Source organism: Dromaius novaehollandiae, chromosome W (genome assembly GCF_036370855.1).
Source record: "Dromaius novaehollandiae isolate bDroNov1 chromosome W, bDroNov1.hap1, whole genome shotgun sequence".
NCBI lineage: Eukaryota > Metazoa > Chordata > Aves > Casuariiformes > Dromaiidae > Dromaius > Dromaius novaehollandiae.
In genome coordinates, this window is record NC_088130.1 from 55,187,042 (window position 1) to 55,211,775 (window position 24,734).

At 39.1% G+C, this 24,734-nt stretch overlaps 1 protein-coding gene across 2 annotated transcripts; it reads left to right on the plus strand.

The window, feature by feature from the left end:
* The first annotated feature begins 1,115 nt into the window (after positions 1 to 1,115).
* On the plus strand, positions 1,116 to 24,730 carry LOC112983594 (5'-AMP-activated protein kinase catalytic subunit alpha-1). 2 transcript variants are annotated; one of them, XM_026100815.2, is made up of 9 exons: positions 1,116 to 1,277; positions 8,725 to 8,866; positions 12,530 to 12,623; positions 13,548 to 13,692; positions 15,511 to 15,598; positions 16,504 to 16,728; positions 18,672 to 19,158; positions 19,546 to 19,672; positions 21,540 to 24,730. In XM_026100815.2, exons 1-9 carry the CDS (start codon positions 1,148 to 1,150, stop codon positions 21,782 to 21,784), a joined length of 1,683 nt encoding a protein of 560 aa, XP_025956600.1. In that variant the 5' UTR covers positions 1,116 to 1,147; the 3' UTR covers positions 21,785 to 24,730. The 2 variants fall into 2 exon arrangements, with proteins under 2 accessions (XP_025956600.1, XP_025956601.1); XM_026100816.2 differs by lacking the exon at positions 8,725 to 8,866 and having other exon boundaries at positions 1,157 to 1,277.
* Positions 24,731 to 24,734: the final 4 nt, after the last annotated feature.

Genomic DNA, 24,734 nt, shown 5'->3' on the forward strand with positions numbered 1-24,734 from the left:
AACAGCTGAATTCAGAAGTCAGGATGTGACCAGCCTGATGCTTCTTAGACATTAACGCAGCCTCACTGAGGAACACTAGTGCTGTCTTTTCCTGCATTACGTTACTTATATTTGTTTATTATCTGCTTATATTAATGCTTTATATCGGTCAGTTAGTGCTGGCTGGAAGCTTCTCACATTTTCTGCTCAACAATGATCGTCATAAAACTGTTTTAAATTAAAATTCTAAATGACTCAAATAGAAACTATGTTTTATTTTCCTTGACTATTTGACTGTTTAAAACATAGCTTTTTCATGTCATTTTATTTCATGTCATACAATCTGTCATATTAACTGTGTAAATACTATAAAGTGACTGCACTGCTTGCCAGCCAATGTTTTGGCATTGCTTGACTAAATTACTTGGTTTTATCAAATGAAAAAAGTCTTCTTTGTATTTCCTATGAAATCTTTCAGAATTTTTCTTCCACAGTAATGAATGGATGGGTTTTAATTTTTCGCCCCGCTAGGGTAGAGGGATGTTTTAAAACATCAAGATTTTCTAGGGATCAGAAATTCTGTTTCCAACTTTTGTGCTAAATTGATGACTATAACGTAGATAATAGTAGAAAAAGTTGTCTTTGAACTTCATGGCATGCGGACATTTAAAAATCTTTGTATTGTCCTGTAATATATTTACCCGTTTTCAAACACATTCAGGACTGTGCTTAGGACAGGCAGGAGAAGGCGTTCCAGTTGGTATCACTGACTTCGTTCAGGGAACTAGGAAGTGGGGGGGGGGGGGGGGGGAGTTGGCAGCAAACCTCTTCTGGAGTCAGTGATCTCCAGGCAGAAACCTCCCTGCAGTTCTCGCTCTTTCCTCGCCGCCCCGCGGCCCTCTGGCTCCGCCGGCGGCGGCTGTAACGGTCCCCGCGCCCTCGAGCGCCGTTTCTCACGCGCCGCAGGCAGACCCGCCTCGGAGGGGCCGCGCGCCCTGCCGGAGCGCCGCTGGGCTGTCCCGTCTCTCCCCCCCCCCCCATCCGCATGGTTTGTCCCCGGGGAGGGCGGGAAGCCGATAAGTGCGGGGGTTCGCTTCCGGGTTTCGGTGCGGGCGGGCGCTGTGCGGTTGCTCCTCCCCCGCCGGCGCGCCCAGCCCAGCCGAGCGCTATGCGCAAACTCGGCCCCTGGCTCAAGATGGCGGCGGCGGATAAACAGAAACATGAGCACGGGCGGGTGAAGATCGGGCACTACATCCTGGGCGACACGCTGGGGGTCGGCACCTTCGGCAAAGTCAAGGGTGAGCGGCGGGGCCGCCGCCTCCCCTCGGCGGCCGGGCGGCGGGGGAGCCCGGCGGGGGCAGCGCGCCGCCGCCTCGGGGCGGGCGTGTCGGGCGGAGGAGCGCGGTTTCCCCCTCCGCTCTGGGCGGCGGGGCCGGGCGGCCTCCGCTGGCCCCGTTGGCGGCCGCCCGCCGTCGTCCTGCAGCCCGCTGGGCTGGAGCCCGGCGCCCGCCGCGGCCCGGGCGGCCCTCGGGGCTGGGCGGCGGGGTGAGGGGGGCGGGGGGCGGCGGGTGGAGCCGTTGGGCGCTGCCGCGCGGTGCTCGCGCCCCGCGGCGGGGGCGGCGGGCGGCGGCGAGCGGCCGCTCCGCTTCCCCCCCCGGGAGCGCTGCGCCGCCGTGGGGGGCGGGGGGGGGGCTGGTGCTCAGTGGGGATATCTGCAAAAAAGGGGGGGGGGGAAATTGCTTCCCGGGCTGCTGGCCGCAGTCGTGTCCCCCCCCGGTGGCCGCGGCCTGGAGAGGCGGGGCGGTCCTCCGGTGCGGTCCGGCGTGAAGGCTGCCGGCCGCAGCGTTGTGGAAACAGTTTGCGGTGTGTTGTAAACACTTCTCGGGGAAGCGCCGCTGAGTGTGCCGATCTGTCCGTGGGCGAGACTTGCCGTTTTACAGCGGGAAGCAATCACTGGAGGAGAAACAGTTCTCTCTTCGGTGTTTTTTTTTCTGAAAGCTGATTCCTAGAGGCTAATTACGCTGCGTTTTATTGAAAATACTGCTTGAAAATGTGTGCAATGAAAGTAGGGAGCTCAGTTCTGGAGCTGTCTGTACGTTTACGTTTTGCTGCAGATATATTGACAGTCGATGCCCTTAAAAGGTGAGTGTGCTTTCTTGCTTTGCAGAGGGAGAAATAAGCATGAAAAAATGATGGGCCTGAGATCACTTGACTAACTAGCAGCACAGCTGGCACACAGGCATGGAAAAACTTTGTGCTAAATCCAGTTGACTGGCGGTTGTCAACCTTTTTCAGCTCAGAGTTAAACGACTTTTCCCTATAGCGGTGCAGATACCATGCAGCAAATCTGAAGCCTAGTAGAAATATTTTTTTTAACTCTCTTTTGATTCCATTGATCATGGGTTGGAAAAACCCTACATTAACTTATACTATTCTTCTATTTTAATGTTTGTGAGAGTTGTTCAAATACTGGGATATGCAAATTGAAGATATCCTTCCACAGATGACTTAAGCTGGACTCGAGTTGTATTTTTAAAATAAACTAAAACTGTTACGGTTAACATAGCGGGTTGCTCATGATTATAATTAATGCAAAACCAGCTCATCCTGTTTTATGTAATGTGCTAGCTGGTCTTTAACCTGGCACGCTTTTTCCATGTAGATGTTTCTGTTGTATGTTCTCTCCCAAGTATAGGATGTTCTGAAGAAAATAGTGATGCTTTGGCAATCTGTTACTGTGTTACCAGTTTGTTTTTCTTTCTTCAGCTTGAATTCTTCCTGCCCGAAGTAGGCTCAGAATATTGGTATCTCTTGGGATGACTGAACAAGGAGGGGGTGAAGAGGTTGGATTTCCCTCTCCTGTGAACTGTAGAAATTGCAACTGTGATGCTATGGGGCAGTAGTAGTAGAAACAAATTCTACCTGGTAGTTGCCCTTCAGTAAGGAACTTGTAACATGTTATAGTAGATGGAAGTGCATTTGGCTCTAAGAATGCCTAGGAAAGCAGCAGCAAATATTTTGAGAGTAAAGCCATGATAAACCAGTCTTGAAAGAGGGTGGCTCAAAAGTTTTACTACTGCAGTTGGGAGCAGTGACCCCGGAGGCAGCTGAAGAACTGTTTCCTGCCTTGAGAAATTATCTCCTCCTTAAGTACAGAGGAAATGAGACAAGGGACCATCAGAGACGGACATCAGATTATCTCATCCCTTAATGAGGGACTGCATGATTTAGGGGAGAAGAAGAGTCAGAGGTTTTTTCCTTGTGCAATGCACTGCACAAAACTAAGGTTGGCACACCCATAAATCTTCTAATATGTTCGCTTTTAAAGTTCTGAGAGCCTTGTTGTGATGATGCATTACTGCTCTTATTTGTATTGGCAAAAAGTGTCTGAAGTTGAAACACTGAAAGATGGTCAATTGGTGGAGCTACTGTTAATATTATGACATATTAATGAAAGCTGCTCCTGTTCTTTACATTTCATCTGATACAATTAGCTTGAAAGGCTGCTAATCTGCTTTATTGAAACAATTCAAAAAAAAAAGTTGACTAAGGTTGGCAGTTTTATTACTGCTTTTTTTTTCCATAGTACTGCTTTATTTGTGTCTTATTCTGTTGAAGTTGAGTGTTCTTTTAGGCTGTTTAGAAACTGTTGATCATGTGAAGTGTGCACATATGCATGTATGAAAATATCTTTTTTGGGGGGGAGAGGAGCAGGGGGATCGCCTGGTAGTGAAATGTAACATCATTCTGCATAGTGACTACCTTTCCTGAGTGGTTTGGGAATTTACTTGGGAACTGGAAGCAAACACTTGTGTTCATGAACTAATGCTCAGTTGCCATATATGAACTGTTTATCTTGTCCCTAGATGTACTGTTCCTGTACCTCATAAAGGGAATTATTTTGTCTGTAATGAACTGGTTTTCTTCCTGAGCATGTCTTATTTAAAAGCATACCTATGCTTGTTTTCTTGTAATCCTCACCTGGTGGCTCTGATGTGCTTTCATCACTTGACCCTAAAAGGGGGGAGAAAAAAAAAAAGTGAATTTGTTCAGCTAGAGTTTTCCTTGACCCCATGCCTGACCTAGGGATCAGGCGTATGGCTTCTTGAAAGTGGATGTTTAAAATTAAGCAGCAGTGGCAGCCCCAAAAGGTGGGCTGGAGAGCAAGTGCTTTACATAGTAATTGTTAAAGGTGTTCGGCAGTCAAGGGAGCCATTGGATGAATTCATCAGGCCACTCAACCCTTTTACTCTTGCAGATGGTTGCTACCGACCTGCAGATCAGTAGCAGCTTGGCTGTTCATCTGACTATACTAACCTGAATCAACCACCACGTTAATACGTTTGACCATGCCTCAAACAGGCATTTGCGGAGAAGAAAGTTTCTTAGTGGTATCCAGGCAAAAATGAAATACCACAGGAATGAAACTGTAGGACAAAAGAGAATTGAAAATCTAATTCAGTTTTGTGAAGCACTTTCTTATTTAAACTTTAAACAGGGTTCAGTGTAAAACACTTATCCCTATTTTAGCTTTCTCTTCAATTTTTTGGTCTGTGGTTTCGTCTTAAAAAAAAAAAAATTGCTCACGTTTCCTGCTGAAACCAAATGCAAAACTTTTTCCAGATATTTCAAGAAGTTAACTTTCATAAAGGAAAGAGTAGTTAGACATTCAGTGATTTGCACAGAGCAAATGATGATGCTGTCTAAGTTTATAAATGTACAGTAATATTTGTTTCAGACTCCAGAACTAGGTAAAAATGCTAATCTGTACGGACTGCAAAACTGTTGCAAATAGTCCTTGCTGATCAAGGCAGTGGTAAGGTGCAAGAGAAGGGACAATGAAGATCAATTTGCTGTGTAATGTAGTTTGGCAATATGCCTCTGCACAGTATTAACTCATGTTTTTATATCTCTCTCTATGGAGACATCTCTCAGCTCATTTTTAAGGACAGAGTGTGCTGGATTTGGGCTTTTAATGTGTGAAAATAAGTAGATTGCCTGTGACATGCTATCACTAATCTTTAGTCTCAACTGACTACTCTCTGTTGAGGGTAAGATTAGGTTTTTGGCCTCTACCAGAAACATTTGATTATGTAGAACGTATGCTTGTTCAGCTTTTTTCTACAGACTTCATGACTGGTATCAGAATTTCATAAGAATGTCATATGTGGTCAGAATAGCCTCATGATTTTTCTTTTCCAGTTGAAGACCTTCAGAACTGAATTTATAGAGACTGTTGCTTCTGTACTTAAACAGTTAAAGCAAGTTGTTGCTTCTTTGAGACTCTGTCACTGAGTAGCTTTTTGCAATCTTAGTGCTGTGCATAGCAATAGCAGAGCTTGAAGGCAGCTGGTATTACCAAGAATAAATAGCAAGTATGTAAACGGAACTTCTGTTGCAGTGTGTTTTTTCTTTCTTTTTTTTTCTTTCTTTCTTTTTTTTTTGCAAGACTGATAGCTGGTTGAGGGTTAAGATGAGTAACTTAAATATTTGGATTGCGTTCTTTTAATTTGTAAGTCTTCTCCCTTATAGGCAAAACTTATGTCAAGACAGTGTGGAGTAGCTCTCAGAAAGATAACACTCCCTTCTTAGTTTTCTACAGACTCCACACGATGCTATCATCTGAGGTCTTACTTGCAGTATGGTTTCTATGCTGAATTAAAAAATAGCCAGCAGTCTGTTACCAGTAAGTGTCTGCTGTTTTGCTGATACCAGATACCTTTAACTGCCTCATCTTACAAGAAGTTCTTGTGGCATGTGGATAAGACTTAACTTAAAACCATAGCAGTCTTTCAGTGACTCTTCTCCTTGGAATTAACAAATTAGTTCTAATGTGATAGTACACAAACAATAAAGTTGCAAAGCCATTTTAACAGTGAAGAAAGGAAATACAATAAATCTTACAAGTGACTTTAATATTTTTTGAGTTCTAAATTCCAGTTTTCATCTGAGATAGCCTGACAAATCAAAAATGAAGCAGTAATTGGCTGATGAATGAGTTTTTATGACACACTGAATATAAGGATATTAATACATACATGCTAAGCTGTAAAACTACTTAATTGGATATGGTACTTAAATATAAAAAGGTATTTAATTTGGTACTCTTTTAGCAAAAAGAGAATGCTTGTTCATATGTCTAAATGATTTTTGGTTAGTTTCTAAGAAGCTGTTTCTTAATTGTTAATTACTGTCAAATTTAACTTACTGTTGATTAATTTTGAAATACTTCTGGCTTACCTCAGCTGATATTGCTGATATGCAAAGACGTCATTCACAGAAGATAGTTGCTTTTCTAGTGTTTTCTGTTAACAAATTGTGGTTCTCTAGATCTTGAACACAGGTGATATAGTTAGGTGGGTTCCTCTTAAACCTCAATCATACTTGAATTCAAGAAAACAAAAGCATTATAATAAAAATGATGCGTTAATTGCAATTATGGCTGAGAGCAAATCATTCTTCCTGTATGTGACATGGTTTAATGTTCTAGGCACTCACCTGCTGAGGCTTTGTGGTCTGCCTAGAACTTGTGATTAATGTTGGCTTTGTCCTGCGTTCTTCAGCAGCGTTGAACGTGCTTGTCCAGAGTTCTAGTTATTGTGGCCCTTTTTAGGTAATAGCTCCTCTGATTCAGGATGTAGTCTTTGACTTGCAGTCAGCCTTTCTCTATTCTGAGATTAAGAGCATCTCACCACCACAGCTGCATGTTCAGGATTTGGGGTGGTCCATGGTTTAGGTGCTTCCCTGCTGGAATTTAGGCTAATGGCATTATTTTATATAGTAGCCATCTCTTTATCTAAAGTGTAATCACTCTGATTATTGATTTCGGTACTCAATGTTCTTGCCTCTCTGCCAAGAGCAGGGATTTCTTCTCAGTTGCATTCATTTTTAGATTAATATAGAGGAAAAGCAACAGCAGTGTCTTGTGTTGGAAATCAGATTTGCACATTGGTAGGCTTTTGCTAATTTCATCAATTATCAGTTGAATGCAGAATGATTTTGTGGATAACTGCAGTAAAATAATTAACCCAGTAAAGGACTATGCCTCCTGCTTTCAGAAGAGAGAGGCTGACATTTAGTGCTAGCATCTAGCTTTACCATCTGAGATATGGGCCTAATTCTTGATTCTGTTTTCAGGGTTTGTACTTGCCTTGCTATTCTCACTAATGCAGAATTACATGTTTTCTGCTTTTTTGTGTTTCGTTTCTTGTAAGCAAGGTTATAAGTACTCGGTGATATGCTAGCTTCACTATAAAAAAAATATAATGCAAAATTCTTGGGAACTCTGCAGATAAATAATTCTAAAGGAATTCCAAAAGGAAAAAAGCATTCATCCCAACTTTCAATGGATAGATATGGTTTAAATCTTGAAGCTTGGGCTTTGGTTAGCTTTGCAGATGATGGGAGGCAGCTAGGTGAGCAAGTACTGTGTTCAGTGCTGTTAAAAATTAAAGGCTGAGTTGCAATTTTTTTGCAAGACACCTGTACAAGTGAAAAGGGACTTGTAAAGTAGACATTGTCTTTAACAACGTGTCTGATGGCCTCCAGGAGGCTGTGATGTTTTCCCTCAACTAATATCTAATATGAAGAAGTTGCATGGGAAGGACAGCTCAGCATAGGAAAGAGGTAAACTACCAAAGTCCACTCAAGTGGACAAGGATGAACCATGTAGATGTCCCTTGAATCCAGCCTGCCTTTAGAAGGTAGGAAGCAGGATAGTTGCTGAAGTCTTGAAAGGGTTGTAGATAGTAGTAGTGTTAAATCACTGCATGCATAAACTAATCCAGGTGGCAAATTCTCCCTAATGAGTGGAAGTGATGCTCTTTGTCTCTGTGGCTTGTTTACGATCTATTGTTGGCGCTGAGGAGAATGTTCTTAGCAATTTAGTTGTGGCTAGTTCCAATAGCAGCTGCAAAATTAAATAAATCAAGAGTAGCAGAACCAAATAACCTCCTAGTGCGACTATCTAGAATCTGTTTTACACCTAGTACCAGTTCCTGTGTTACCAGAGAGTTTTGGTTGGGAAAGAAATTGAGGTTTGTAAAAGGTTGTCTGTTGGCATTGTTTAGCATAACTGCTACTGGATTCTAGTTATTTCCTGCATTTCACATAGCTTTTGCTGTCTGACATAATAAAAGGGCTTTGGTGTGATGTTCTTGTTTAAGGCACAGAATGTGGAGCTTATATAGGGTCAGAATGCTCTGAGTACAGATAATTATTTTTCCAAGCAAGCTGTGATCAGATACTCTTAGTAGTAATTCAGAGCAATTGCTGAAATGCCCTTCTTCGGGGAAGAGAATCAATGGTTTAGTAAGAACAGTGCTTGTAGGCATTGAGTATAAGAGCTGCAGGCACCAAAAAGAGTGTGTCAGAGTTGTTTAGCAAGGGAACCAAAAGCTTGGAGTAACTTGTACAGGACAAGAAAATAAATTAGTAAGAATGGCAGTATTTTGGGATACAGAACACTGTTTGAAATAGTGCAAAAATGCAATAATGCTGCGAGACTTGTGGGATGTGGTTTAACGTTTGTCCCTAAATTTCCAATTTTTTAACTATAAAATTGTAGGAGGAATTTGGGGCAGGGTAGAGGAAATGACACATTATGTTGGCCTAAATTGAAAACTACATCATGTAGATATGTGGGATCTAACACTTTCATTGTGGTATTTCTCGAGTGTAATTGAAATGGTCCAATGAATGTTCTTACAAAGCAGCTGAAAACCGTGACTAAATTGTTCCTTGCAGTTGGCAAACATGAGTTAACTGGGCACAAAGTTGCAGTGAAGATCCTGAATCGACAGAAGATTCGCAGCCTTGATGTTGTAGGAAAAATCCGCAGGGAGATTCAGAACCTCAAACTCTTCAGACATCCTCATATAATTAAACTGTAAGTTTGTTTGCTATAATCAAATCTACTTAAGCTGTAATCTCTTTTGCTCTTGCTGATTTGAAACATCTAAAAACACTTAGGGCAATAATGTCAGCAGTGTCTTGTTAGGAAAGTGGCCAACTTCTGAGTGTGCAGCTTTCCTCAGTGTCCTTTATGATGTATTTCCATAAAATTGATCTGCGCAAGGCAGCTTCTGATTCTTTAGGGAGATATATTAAGGGTAGTGGCATGACAGACTTCTAGTAATATCCATCTCTTTTTGTTTAGCCACTGTTTTGGTATTCTTGGTTATTTGATCTGTGTGGGGTTTTCTCCCCTCCTGCTTAAGAGCTGAGCTAAGAGCAGGATTGCAAAGGGAATTTCTGTAGGAAGTCCCCTCCCTCCCCCCAAATTTTATTTAGCTAATGTTGTTTGAGTTATGTTTTTTCAATGTAGGTGGCTCTAGAAGACTTTTGTGAATTAAGGATGTGTGGTCTGTGTTAAATGTGATAAACTTCAGAATTCATTCAATATAACTGGTACCAGTTTTATCCAAATAAATGTGGTATTTACATTGTACTTGTTTACATCTGTTAATAGTTAATCAGTGGAGTTCAGAGTGCAATTGAATACATTCTAGAGTAGACTCCCTATATCTAGTCTGAGGAAATGAGTCATAAATGTTACTCATTTTTGACTTGTTTCCTGTAAAGTGAACCTGCACATCTAGTAGGGTACACCTAGTGTGGGTGAATTTCACATTTCTAACTCTGGAATTTGAGTTTAGATTTGCTATTGGCATAGTCCTGTCTTAAGACCACACTGCCACTGACAGATACTCTCCCTATGCGCTCCTTTAAATTGGTACCAGCCATTATGCAGTCTTGCACTGAAACTAAATCAGATTGTGTCAGATCATCACGTTACATTTTTGGAAAAGCGTTGAGCTGACTTGTCTGGCTGGCTGGCTTATGTTGCCAAAGAGTGAGGGCAGGACAACTCTTTTGGTAGTAAGGTGTTATGTGCCTTGAGACTGCTGTGAAGTGGCATTTCTGGTTCAAGTGTGAGCACCTGGATTGTCATGGCTTATCTGTGAGCAGCCACAGTGCAGGATTGGTCTTGAATATCTCCACTTCACTGCAGGATCTCTAGAGTAGATGCTCTGAAGTGATAAAGACAATGTCCAGTAACATACAGGCATGGTTGCGCAAGCAATTGAATTAGCTTGTCCCAAAACAGATTGCTTCTGTGTGATTCTCTTTTCCACTTTCTTACATGACCCTGATCTTTGTGCATGTGCTTTGAAATTGCTTTAGCTTGCTGAAAGACAGACTAACTCTTTGAATTTAGCTCTGTCACATTTTAGCAAGTCAGAATTCATGAGTCCAAAGAAGAGACCTGTAGCCAGCACAAGATAGGAAGTGCCAATGTACCAGGAGGGAGGAAATGGATTTATTTACTTCTAGTGCTGCTGAGCTCTTAAGTCAGCTCAACAGATTTCAAGGGACTGTTAGTTTCCTACTGAATTATGGGAAGAATCTCTTTTGCATGTGAGAGAGGCAGGGCAGGATGTAGGAGATGATGCAGAAGTTAATAGATCCCCAATTTTTGAGTTGTTCAGTCTGCATTTTTAAAGCAGAAAGGTGGTTAGCCTATGTGCAAATAGCACTTGAGCTGTATTTGATACCACTGTGCTGGTAGACTGGTAATCTATGAACATGCTGCTTGTGCTATGGGGAACTGGGTTGAGGAACTGCTGGATAACAGCTCAAGATATTTAAGATAAAGGTAAACAGGAGTTTCCTTCTTCATCCTGTCATTTTCTTCAGCCTAAATATTGCAAATTACACTGTCGGATTTAGAACACTGCTATGCTTATTAAAAACTTTATGCAATGTTTTAATAAGCCTATAATAAATAGGCAAGTAATGAATAGGTAAATACCATTTTAAGCCTAAGATTTTCTTTCTATCCTATGCTTTAAATAAAAAGCCCTTTGGAGCATCTAAGTTTTCACCTCTAATAATAGAATGTATTGTTTTTCTGTACAAAAATGCTTGATGCATTCTAGTTTTGTGCTGTACAGTTTGACAACTTTGTATTATAGGTAGATCCATAACTTTGTTTTAATTTCACAGCCTCCTTTTCCATAAATATAAAAATGAACTGACTCTTAACAGTATAGAGAAGTGTGGCTGAGTCTTCCGAGAGCAGGAAAAAGTGAGATACAGAATGGCGCTTTCTTTTCAGTGATGCTGAGAGGCTTACTGCCTGGGGTTGTTCATGGTTTCACTATTTGGAGGATGGAAATCCTTGTAAAGATATAAATGATAAAGTAGACAGTTGCTCATTGATTTCATGACTATGGAATAAACCATTAAGAGTCATGCTGTTGGAAATGAGGTTGCACTGTGACTTTTGAAGTAAAAAGGATTAAAATATTATTTCCCTAGTAGTGGGTCTTAGCCATGGCTTCAGAATATAGTTAACTTTAGTACATAAGATACTGCTTTTTTCTACAATCTAGCCTTAGTTTCAACCAAGTTATTTGGGAGAAAATCATTAAAGATAAAGCATCTTGGACTAAGCTTTCAGATAAAACTGGCTTTGGAGATCTCATGTTGATGAAGGCCTCAGTATAGTACTTAAATTATTGGAATGTTGCACTGTTTTAATACTAAACCGTTGAAATATGTGTACGTACATCTGGATAGTCTGAGTGCAGTTCAAGAATAACTTGTCTGGGTAAGCTGAAGAATGCTCACTTTCTCCCTTGTCTTGGAATCAACCTTTTGGAGAATGCTGCAGTTCTGTAGCATATGTGTGAAGTCGCTTACCCTTTACAACCAAGATATTTGCATGCTTAAATATAATACCTCAAAACATTCATTTTCATCTAATTATCACCTATCTAATTACCACTATCTGAATTTTGATTGAAAGATATTGTGCTCTTTTTTGTTCAATTAAAAATTCATTATTAGATGAATTCATCATTAGAGCAGCTGCTCTAAGAGTGGAAAATATCAAATGCCTTTTAAGTAGGGATATATGAAAACATATCAAAATGACTAAATTAGGAAGTTTGGCCATAGGCTAGTTATTTCAGAACTTTACTGAAATACAGTGAAAAAACATAACCATGTCATCAGTACTCTTAAATACCAATGATGAACTTAGGTCATCTTATAAAAGCAAACTGCTCTGCATCATCATGAATATTTTTACTCTAGTCTTGAAGTACACTATTTCTATTCATGACAAGACAGTTTTATTGCCTGACTAGATGGAAAGATGTGTTGCTCTTAGTTACTGGCCAAGTCATCTTAAATTCCTTCCTTACTGCTCTGTGATAAGCTGTGTGTGAGGTAGCACTGTAAATAGTTTTATAGAACTCATCTGGGGTAAGAATAGTGGAGTGGCTCTAAAAGTGTGGAGGCTGGTCATCCTATAGGAAGTATAAATTACCTGCTGGTTGCTGCAGTGAAGGTATTGCATAGTGAAAGGAGGAAAAATAGCTTCTGAAAAAAATTGGCATTACAGTAACTGTAAATTGGTGGCTGATAAATATTTTTAAAATATAATTTTACTTGACTTTTCATATAATGTATAGTTTATAACTAACTTTAGCTTCTTATACTGAGTGTGTTGAACTAACAGATACATTCGTTCCTTTATCAGGTACCAGGTCATCAGTACACCAACTGACATTTTTATGGTGATGGAATATGTATCGGGAGGAGAACTGTTTGATTATATCTGTAAAAATGGAAGGGTAAGAAGTAGCCCAATGTTACAAATCAATGGCTTGCATTCTGTAATAGATTTTTTTGTAACACTTTTGTTAAGTGAAGGTTTGTTTTTATAATGCTGATAGGAGTTAAAGATACTTTGTGACTGTTTTGTTCTGAAGCTAAGAATGGTTGCCTGTTCTCAAATATTTTGGGATCTGTTGTGTTTAATTTCTTGTCATATCTTTTTTCCATTGAAATAAAAATGATACTAATCAGATGAACTAAAATTACTGTGTATGAAATGGATGAGGATATATTCAGTATAACCCACTGTTGGGAAGTCAGTGTTCAGTCCTTATTAACTGTTCTACTAGCAGGCAGTTTCTGTGAATGCTCTAAAGTTATTTTTGACAAACCATCTAGACAGCTCAGTCTAATAACTAATTACTTAAAGTATCCTGGTGAACCTTGATGTGGATTAGGACGGGAAGTGCTTTGACAACTCTGCTGTTTGGGGATAGCTGCTAATAGGAGCATTTAAAAAAAAGACTAAAACTTCTACCTTTGTGCTGAGTGTTGGCAGTTTTTGTCAGTTTAAATCTACTCTGCTTGAATATCGAAGTTTGTCAATATCCCAATTAGACAAAGTTGATGTTTGGGTGCTAGTGTTGCTAATTACTGATGATACAGCATCTGCCAAATCAATTTCAGAGCTATGAGGGAGAAATCATAGTGACTCTGAGTAAGTGGATGTTGTTTATTTTAGTAATTTTAAAGTTGTGGTATAAAAAGTAATATAAGATTAAACTTCTGTTACCAAGACGTGTGGTAGTCTGCTGTATAAAGTATCAAAACCATAAATGATAACTTTAATTCATTAGACAATGTTCTTTAATTCACAGAAATGAAAAACGTGTCATTTTTCAATGTCTCTAAAGTTGTTTAAAACCTTTTGTCTGTCTTAGCTTGATGAGAAGGAGAGTAGACGTCTGTTCCAGCAAATCCTTTCTGGTGTGGATTACTGTCACAGGCATATGGTAGTACATAGAGATCTGAAACCTGAAAATGTGCTGCTTGATGCACACATGAATGCCAAGATAGCTGACTTTGGTAAGTGTTGTATTTTATAACTGATAACTTTTTTGGTGGTGTTCAGATGCTGTTAATTTTAATAGGAATTTTTTAATAGAATGCGGATACTTGAATATCCTGATGCTTGGATATAACCTAAAGAATATGAATATAAAGCAAAATGGTGTTCTTGCACATCTGTAGAATTTGTTTTCATCTCAAGCTGTCTTTGCAAGTCAGGTTTTTTCTGTGAGTGTTTGAAATTAGTAGCTACCTAGTTTGCTTAACAATATTTTTTTCTCTGAATTGCTAAAATAGACTTAGTTCCCTGCTATGCCATTTGATTCAAAAATTAATTGACTCTCTTACTGCCTGTTTTTCCATTTATAAAATGCAGATGCTCAGCTCTTGAAGTACAGTGCAAGGGCAGGTCATGTTTGAGAACCACATTGCTCTAATAAAATACATTATTCTTTCTATGAAACTATTAAATTCACTTTAAAAACTCAGGTATGATTGTTAAATATAATTGAGGTAAGTCTTGGAAGGTAAAATAAGAACAGCTGATATTTAAAAGCTCCTGTGCTCTTTACTATGTAGCAGCCTAATTAATCAGAAAGCTTAATCTTTTTTATTAGCTGTTTTATACACAGCTGCTGAAGAGTGGTAGCTAGTTCTTAGAAATATCTTAAACAGGAAATCTCCATATACTTATATGGTCAGGTATCTATACTACTGTGTAATCATAGTATTTCTCTTGTAGTGAATAATACCTGCCCTTGTAAAGTAGTTTGAGGTCCCTGATGAAAGGTGCTTGGTGATGTTAAGTATTCTATTTTAAAGGTACGGTGTTCAAGTACATGGAGACTGGGAATCATATTTATTCTCTCCTGTGTAGAAAATGCTTTGGGTGAAGTGGCTTACCTGGTGAACAGAAGTAGTACACTAACTTATAAAATATCTACCTGTAAATCAAATGTTAGCAAAGCTGTTGCATTCCATTAATTGTAACTAGTTTATTAAATGAGCTTAACTGAAGTTGTTTTATATTAGCGTATGCTCAGTGTTCTTTAATCTTTTACCCCTGTAGAAAGGCATAACTCCTTGTCTTAGTGAAATGCATGATTGAGAAAACTCAGTCTGAGAAAACTGGGAAATATTTTCCACAGTTATGCTAGAAGTTGTAGTTCTTTACTGACATTAGGGAGACCATACTCAGGGCTGATGAATGGAGATGACTTAGTTCTAAAGTATGCTTTAATCACTAACAGAGTATCTAAAATCAATCTATGGTAAACTGTAGTATACTCAGGAACCAATTGAGCAGCAAATGTCTGGACTGTGAGGGGATGTTGACTTTATCACCTGCTCCAAAGCTAAGTTATTTGCACTCCTCAGTTCCTTTAATTTGTATGTCCTCTTACTGTAGACAGTTCTATGGTAGCATCTTCCCCTGTGGCATTTGGAATCAAATGTGGTTTTTAAGACACTTTGTTAATGACCAAAATCCTATCTTGTGCTGCTGTCTTCCTCAGAGCAACTTTGTTCTCTATCACACCTGTACAATCCAAATCAGACCTATCTTGTGTTTTAGAGTGAATGTATGTTTTCAGACATTCCTGGGCTGTGTGCGATAATGGACTGATGTTAGTCTCAGATTTCTGGTAAATTAAACGTAGGGTCATATGTCATTCTCTTCTATAATATTTCAGTAATTCCAAACAATTTTTCTTCCTCACTGAGGTAAATTAGTTAAACTTCTGACTCAAAGTACTAGTGACTTGTTCTAGGTGGTATATGTAGTGTGAGATCACTTTGCTCTTTGAATTTTCAGTAGTTACTCTTGTACACTTTCAGGTCTATCAAATATGATGTCAGATGGAGAATTTTTAAGAACAAGCTGTGGTTCCCCTAACTATGCTGCGCCAGAAGTAATTTCAGGAAGGTAGCTTTTTTATATTGATACATGTGTGCATATACTTCAGTCATTTTGCTGCTTAATGCTAAATGCTCCAAATGAGTATAATTGGCAAGCTTGATGCTGAGAAAGAGTGGGGTGAACTCTTTGTTGCCTTGATAACTTTTGATGATAAATATTTAAGCTGCCTGTGAACAAGCTTTGGATAGCTCCTCCAAGCTGGAGCTGATGTTTAATGCCTAAAATGCAGTGTGTACAGTATACCCAAGTTGGTTTTAAAAACTTGCATAGTTCAGATCTTCAAAATCTTTTTTTTCCTTGCACAGATAGAATTACAGACAAAGAAATGTTGTGAAATTGAGTAGCAGTGGAATATCTGCTGCAGCATGGGTGTTCTGCCTGAACTTCCCATTTTTTTCTCTGGACTCCATGATCCTCAAATCTGTTGCTTTCAGTCCCCATAATAGCCTCCATTGCTGATCAGAGGCCAAAAATCAGATTTATTTAGGCAGTAGGATAGGAAATAAGTCAATTCTTGCTGTATTGACTTGCCTTAAACTTTAAACTTCCCAGTTTTGGGGGACAGGGGACTTGATTAATATTGTTTGAGTGTAATCTGTGCAATGCGTAACACTGTCAGCTTTCTTGGTAGTAGATGCAACTTTCCTTCAGTTTACCAGTGTCTTAAATTACATTTGGGATTATACACAACAGAGAAACAGTGCATTTGTGCCCTAGCTCTTATTACGTATTTGAAGGGGAAGGACACTGGAGTTCAAGGGAGGCATAGAATAGGAGTGTGAAATGAAATGTTATTTGTAGATTTAGTTGCCCCAAGCTCACATACTTCTAACTACTCTAATGTAAGCAAGTGAAAAACATCTTATTTGAATGTACTAAATACAAATCACTAATAGTTAACTCTTTCCCAGATTATATGCAGGTCCAGAAGTAGATATTTGGAGCAGTGGGGTTATTCTCTATGCTTTGTTATGTGGAACGCTTCCATTTGATGATGATCATGTGCCAACGCTATTTAAGAAGATATGTGATGGTATCTTTTATACCCCTCAGTACCTGAATCCATCTGTAATTAGTCTTCTGAAACACATGCTGCAGGTGGATCCAATGAAGAGAGCAACAATCAGAGACATTAGGTAAAGTGCTAACTGATCAGATGCTGAAGTGATAATCCCAATGCAAATATGCAGAGTGGAGAAATCATTCATACAACTTGTCCTTGTTTTATAGTCTGGGATGAAAAACTCAACTTCTTGACTTTTGGCTTTAGTTTGGACAGTTCTGAGCTCCAGTGGCCATTGAAGTATCCACTGGAGATCACAGCTCTGTTCTGGCTTCAAAACCCTGGCATGAATCTGAGTATGCATGACCATTACAACATTAAATACTGATACCTAAAACTTGCAGCTAGCCATAGCTGTTGTGGGCTTCAGATTTCAAGATGCAATTCTGAAGCTGGAGAGAGAGACTAGTTTGACAGGTGCACAGTGGGTAGAAGAGAAGCAAATTGATAGCTGTTAAAGCTGTACTTCACATGGTAGCTTAGTTAGAATATTTTAGAGCTATCTTAAAAAGCTCGTATATTAGTGAATATGCTCCCTCCTTAAGGGTTGGAGGCCAGGAAGTTGTCGATGTTCATGTTCTTTCAGTAGTACAGTAAAAGTTGTAATGCGCATATCCCTTACTATTACATTACAATGGAAAGTACTTTCCTACAGCTTCTGTCAGAAAATATAAATGCGCTGTGAAAACTAGGCATTTTAAAACTTGGGCAGATGGGAACTCAGCTTATCTGAATTGTATTAAATAAGCCTGGAAGAGAAGTGGTGTGAAAGGTGTTGGAAAATACTGGTAGCAGAGCATGGGTGGATTTTGAATCCTAAGCAATTCTGCCATTAGCCATAAGACTGTGACACCTCACAGCTAGAAGGGTAAACTCTTAGTTTAACTGAATACCTTAGCTGTTCTAGGGTTTGCATGTGCATAGGGGGAGAAGCCTACAACAATGAGTAGAAGTAAAATAATCCTCTGGGATGAGATACCTCGTTAGGGCTGTGCTTTGCAGAGGTATAGGAAGAGCTTTCTGCTTCCAGATTAACTGGTCATTACTGATAAATCTGTAGAACAAAAGGCACTTTTGTGCTAGGCATGTTCTCAGGATCATGCTTGTTAGAGCTTCTTGATCATTATACTTAAGTCTGTAGAACAAAGACTTGCTGCAGATTTAAGTACTTGCAAAAGTAGTGTCATGCAGTATCTTTTGGCTAGTTAAGCAGCTTACTTTGGGTGCAGAAACTAGTCTTTTTATCACTAAATATTTAGGTTGTCCAATCCCATATCTTCTCTATTTTTGCTTTTCCCTTTTATGAATGCTAGTTCATTGGTACAGTAGTAAGAGGTACAGACCAACTTTTCCATAGCCTTGCCTTAAATCTGTAAGTCTTGAACAGCGCTGTGTGGTGTTCTGAATGAAAAATGATGGGCTTGTGACTTAATGTTCAAAAATCTTTCCCAACATCTACCAAAAATTATTCAGTGTAACTTTTTTATTTTAGTATGTATTATGAATGCACTGTGGGGGGAGGGCACAACTACGACGAATGTAGCATAAGAATTTCAGTTGAAAATTTCTCTCAAAACTAAGATAGTGGTTGTATGTGTGTAGATATATATATGTACATATATATAAATGTAAAAAGCTAGTTGATGAGTTCTACATTAGGGTATTTTAGGAGCTCAGGTAGTTTGAACACTTCTAGGAAAGTGTATGTTTGTTTTCTCCTCCTGGCAAATGTCTAGTAAGATCTTGTAATGAGGTGAAGGAAGATAATGGCTTTCCCTAAAGCAGAAGTTACCAATTGCTTTAACATGCAGCTGGTTTTGTCTGTGCTGCATGGAAGGGCCCTTATAGTTCAGCCTGAACTAGATGATGTTATAGTTTAAATGTGTTACTGACAGCTATGTTTTTTGTACAAACTAAAAATGTATTTTCTTTGCAAAGTTGGTCTCCTTTTCAAAGGAATCTAACTCTAAAAATGCTTACTCTAAACACATACTCAGACTCTGTTTTTAAATCTAGGGAACATGAATGGTTTAAGCAGGACCTTCCCAAATACCTGTTTCCTGAAGATCCTTCGTACAGCTCAACCATGATTGATGATGAAGCCTTAAAAGAAGTGTGTGAGAAGTTTGAATGCACTGAAGATGAAGTGTTAAGTTGTCTGTATACCCGAAATCATCAGGACCCTCTAGCAGTTGCTTATCATCTCATTATAGATAATAGAAGAATAATGAATGAGGCCAAAGACTTCTACTTGGCTACAAGCCCACCGGATTCTTTTCTTGATGATCACCATCTGTCTCGCCCTCATCCTGAAAGAGTGCCATTCTTAGTAGCTGAAGCACCACGTCCTCGCCATACTCTTGATGAGCTGAATCCACAGAAATCAAAGCACCAAGGTGTAAGAAGAGCTAAGTGGCATTTAGGAATACGGAGCCAGAGTCGACCAAATGATATCATGGCTGAAGTTTGTCGAGCAATTAAACAACTGGATTATGAATGGAAGGTAAGGGAATAAAGAACCCTTACAACAGACAGCAGTAAACTTTCAGTTACATAGGTAGTTATATTGTCTGATGCTCCTGTACTGGAAAATCTGGTGTACCTATGCTTATTCTGACTGTGCTTTTTGTTGCTTTGTAAGAATGGTTTGGGAGCGGGGGGAGGCGGAGGTTTATACTGATAGGAAAAGTCTTGCTGATGTCTGATCTTTCTACTGGTGCTGGGTTTTTTCTCCCTAACACAGCAATATTCCAACAAAAAAGCTTCAGACAGATAAGCCTGAAATCACCTGCTTGTAACCAGTGAGTTGAAATGGGGGGGGGGGGGGAACATGCAGTGTTTTTTCTGGAGGAGTTTTAGTAGAAATTAACTCGAATCTCTTCTCTACTAGGTTGTAAATCCATACTATTTGCGTGTTCGAAGGAAGAATCCGGTGACAAGTGCATATTCTAAAATGAGTCTACAGTTGTATCAGGTGGACAGTAGGACATACTTGCTGGATTTCCGTAGCATTGATGGTATGTGAAGACTTACATAACTTACTGGAGTTGTAATGGAAACTATTCTAAATGTAAACATGTCTTAATTTACTCGAGTAGAAGTGAAATAAGTGCTGCCCTATATCAGTTTAAGTAGATTTAAACCTGAGTCGGTGTTTTTCTTCCTTCCTTCTCTTCTTGTCCATTGTTCCTGACACCACATGGTTAGCTAGTTCATCCCTTAAAAATAACAGCTTTTTAGTTATATTGACTCCTGAACATCTCCATTTCATGTCTATAGCAGCGCTAACACTACTGGTGTGAAAGGGGACAGGATTTACAGAGGCTAGATTTAGATCAGCCTAAACTGCCTGTGGTGCCTCACCCCTGGATTTAAGTATTGATTTAGATCTGAGGTAAGCATGTGAGTATTCCTAGTAAAGACAGAGCTGAAGTCAAATTTTCATGCCTAGATGTCAAGTTGTATGTTGTGTATGTAGTGCTGTAGTAGGCAAAGCTTGAGACAGGAATCGTCCACTTGCAGTAATTGATTTCTTGAAAGCAAGTGGCTTAACCTGTAGAATAAGCTCTGATTTTATAGACTGAGACACTGGTACATCATGTAACTGCGAATTGGGTAGCTTCATGAAAATGAATGGAGGAGCTAGTGTAAGCTGTCCATAACAATCATTTCAGGGTATAACAGAAGAAAAACAAAATTATGTACTGCTAAGTGTTCACAACATGCCTAGAAAAACATGTGGCATGGGAAAAGAATTTACTGGAGTGTGGCTGGATTACAGTACAGGACAGCTAAGACTGTTTTTGACAGCTTAGCCTGATATGACTTGGCACTGCTGTTCTTGCCTCATCCCTTTTGCTAGTATGGGTGCTTGCTTAGATCCTGTGGTGCTTGACACAGGGGGATAATCACTTTCCTGAACTGGCCTACTGTAGTATGGGTTGAATTCCAGCCCTCTTAGAGGGGAGATGACTGCTTAGAGCCATGCAGCTGGGGAGGGGCAGCCTGCTGCAGTCATGGTTTCAACTCCTGGAGAAATGCAACATAAGGATGTAGATTTAACATCTATCCTCCAAAAGTGAAGCAGATCTGAGTGTTTTTTTTCTTCTACCATAGCTAACTGTTTTCCATTCCTCTTGCCTAATTGTAGTTTGAAGTACCTCTGACTGGTGTGAAAGGGCAGTCCCTCCTGTGTTCACTAGTTTCTCCTTGAAGTATCACTTTTGGTGCCAAGTGTGTGTCAAACTAATGTTCAGTATTTAAAGCAAGAATAGAAGTACTTCAGCAGAATGTTACTTCTGAAAATAGAAGTATTTCTTCCTCTTAATGGAGAAAAACTTAAGTCCCTGCAGTCAAAACATACAACATGTTAGGGAAAATTTTTCCAAAAGTGAAGGATGAATTAAATAGTAGCAAAAGCATCTGCAAATCTGCAAAATGTCCAAACTGTTATTTGACGTAATCATAAGTAGGGAGAGCATTATAAGGTTAAGCTTAAAGATGAATTAATTGAACTATTGAAGCAATTGAAAAATTAGCCACTGAAATCAGTTCATAAAAAATGTCAAGTAGTGCTGGTCTGAAGTAGATCAGATAGCCCTGGAACATAGTTCAAAGGAACTATGGACATAGGAATAGCTTATGTAAGGGATAACTTATCATAGTTAGGATATAGGGTTACTTAGGAATAGGAATAACTTAGTGCTTCAGTGCTGTTGAACATATACAGGGTTTTATTGTAGCAACTGCATACAGTTTGCAAAAGCTTCTCATGTAGTTGTAAAGATTAAAAAAATAAGATTAGAAGTCTGAGAAGGGGAAGATGTTTGCTGTTCCTATGTCTGATTTGATATTGATAACTAACTTATCTCCTCTTTCACCCAGATGAAATTACTGAAGCAAAGTCTGGGACTGCAACTCCACAGAGATCAGGTTCTGTGAGCAACTACAGATCCTGTCAAAAGGATTCAGATGCTGATGCACAAGGAAAATCTGCAGATACATCCCTTACCTCATCAGTGACCTCTTCACTTGACTCTTCTACAGCTGACTTAACTCCAAGACCAGGGAGTCACACAATAGAATTTTTTGAGATGTGTGCAAATCTTATTAAAATACTTGCACAATAATTTTGAAGATGGGCTTATTTCTTTTACAGCAATAAGCATGCCTAAATCATAGTCAGATGCTTCCAGTTATAATCAAGTTAAATTAAGGCGCTGAAAAAACTAGCCACAAAATGCGATTTGCACAAGGATTGAAATGATTATGGGCAGTTAGGTATAATGTGTTGAAGCTGGAGTGGATTCTGATTGTCTGCTGTTCAGTAGTTTAATACAGGTACAGGAAATCGCATGCCCTTTGGGCAGTGTTCATAACGTTTTATATTGAGTGCACATTAGGCTTCATAGAACACTTAAGTCACCAGGACTTTTTTTGCTGGTGATGCATACATCTGATGCACTGTAAGTAAATGTTCACATACTAGTTCAGTGACTGAAACATGTTTTGTTGGTCACCATCTACAATTGTGCCTCAGTTGATCAGAACTATCAATTATTTCTTAATAGTAATGTGTTAAAACTGCTGTTACTCCCTTTAATTTGACAGTAAATGATCAAGATTAGTTTAATGTGCTATAACTTAGTATTTTTAATAACTGATAGATTTGATCAAATAAATCCAGTTGAAATGTCTTAATGCATGTACATGCTCTGGAAGCACTAAGGGTGAAGCTCCATGGGCTGTAAGCAGAACAGTTGAGGCCACAGTGGTGGTGAGGGGCTTATACAAAGAAGACTTGGCACCCCGTGGGTTGAAACAAAATGTTGCTCTGTGGAGAGCTGTCAGCAAGCTCTGATCTGTGTGGATTGACTAGCTCTCATCTTAATGTGGTATCAGCCTAGCAGCTCCTCACTGCTACTGCAGGCCGAGAATCTTGTTCCTCAGAGTTACGTGCATGTAGTAATAGCACAGCCTTAATAGCCTCCATGCTATTCCAGAATCTAAAATTGACAGTTTCTGAAATATTTTAATACTTCCTGATGCAGCTGTTAATATCACAAGTTGACATAGCATATACTGTATAGAGTTCACTTTGCAGTTGAAATTACACATATAGGTCAGTTTTTTTCAAGCCACCTTTATGGCAAATTTTGCCATTTAAATTAAGAAACTAATAGTGCAACTGATCAGTTGAACACTTAAAACTGATTGACAAGTAAGTTGAGTGCTAATATTCAAAAGGTTTTCAAGAGAAGATTGCTATTGCTGATGACATAAATATTTCTGCAGTGTTTCAGAAAATTGATCCTTAATTGTTAAAATCGTAGCTAGTACTTGCACAAAAGCATTTCAAATCTCTTCTAAAATTGGATGTATTTATCTGCAGTTCCTTTGTCATCTAGCACTAATGGATGTAAACATTAAACAGTAAAGTGTATGCCAGAACACATGCTTTGTCTTGCACTCAAAAACAAGTGTTCTCTTCAAAATAAATTACATGACCTACTCAGTTTCAGAGACTGTTCTTGCATTTACAGACTGGAAATTAAGGCATTAACACACAGAGTGAAACTTGGACTCTTAAGATGGATAGGGATTTTTGCCAATGACTTCGGTGAGCTGGAGACTTCATCTGTCACTAAGTGCTAACTAGATTGTAAGAACAGTTTAACCCAGGACAGCTGGTTTCAGTCTAGAAGTTCATCTGTTAAGAACATTGACAGAATCTGAAGAAACTGTTTAAGCCCTAGGGAATGCTGTAACTCGTTCTGAACTGGGCAATTGCGTGGTCTGTCTTGTACCTAGGTAAAAGTTAAAACTTCAGTCCCTTGTGCTCAAGTAGTGTTGCATGTGGTCCCTGTAATGCAAGGTTATACTACTGTATCTCAAAGTAGAAAGACTTCTTTTAAATAAAGTGTTGGGTTTATACTGCTGAGATTGAGATGTTAGCCTGAGGGACCAACTGCAAATTCTACTTTTAAGTCCTTTTTCTAGTCTTGTAAGAGTTGGTTCTGATGTACTGAATAAATCATTGTGATCCTTTTTGTTTCGCTTTATTTTGAAATTGTTAAATATTGCATTTGTACAAATATAACGCACAGATTTTTTTTATTGCAGTAATTCCTCATCTGGAATTGGTTTGGGATCACTGAAGTGTCTCTTGTATATGTTAGACTAAATACTTAACTGATATCTGCTCCTGGTTTGCAAATTTGTCATGCTGAGCACAAATGCAAGGTGTCAAGGTACAAATAGCTTTTATATACTTTTTTGGCCCTCTCGTGCTTTAAGGCGACCATGGTTTTTATTTGTCTTGGTAGCTGGAGGCTGAAACAAGTTTCTGGAAGAAATGTACTGTATGCATAGTTTTAAATAAAGTAAATTTTATGGGTATGATAAATTAGTTTTGATGGCCAAAAGTTTTCTGATTGAACTGAGGTTTTTATACTGGGTGGGGGGAGGGAGAAAGGGGGACTGACAACCTATTTGAATCCAGCACAGTTGTCTGTTGCACGACTTTCTTATGCTTTTTAGGTCTTGGTGTTGAAGCTGCTTTCTTCAGATGTTCCTACTGATCTTGCAGACCTTTTTTAGGCATCATATTAGTATCTGCCAGTAGGCTGTGAAACAAATGTTCACTGAGAAATCTGGCAGGGCTGTAAGGGGACAGCTTATGCAAATTGGTCAAGTACATTACTCCATATTCCCAACCTTACCCCAGTTGGAGTACTTTGAATTATCTTGCCTTTGTATTGTAACATTTCAAAAACATGGATACATCTGATTGTCCATATGCAATATAACTCACTAGGTAAAGAATATATATTCATCTTGGTGGTGCAATATTTAAACTTTCATGTATGTCTTGACATGAGTGTTTAATACAAACTTGGAAATTTTATTTTACCAGTTGATTACCATTGTAAGATATTGAAGTCCTGTTCTTTAACAGATGTGCCTACTTCCTATGTTGATTTTTTTGACAAAGCTGAATGCAAAAATGCTTGTTTATAACTGTATGACTTTTTAAATTTTCAAAACTTAAAACTGAGTAAACATAAAATACTTAACCAT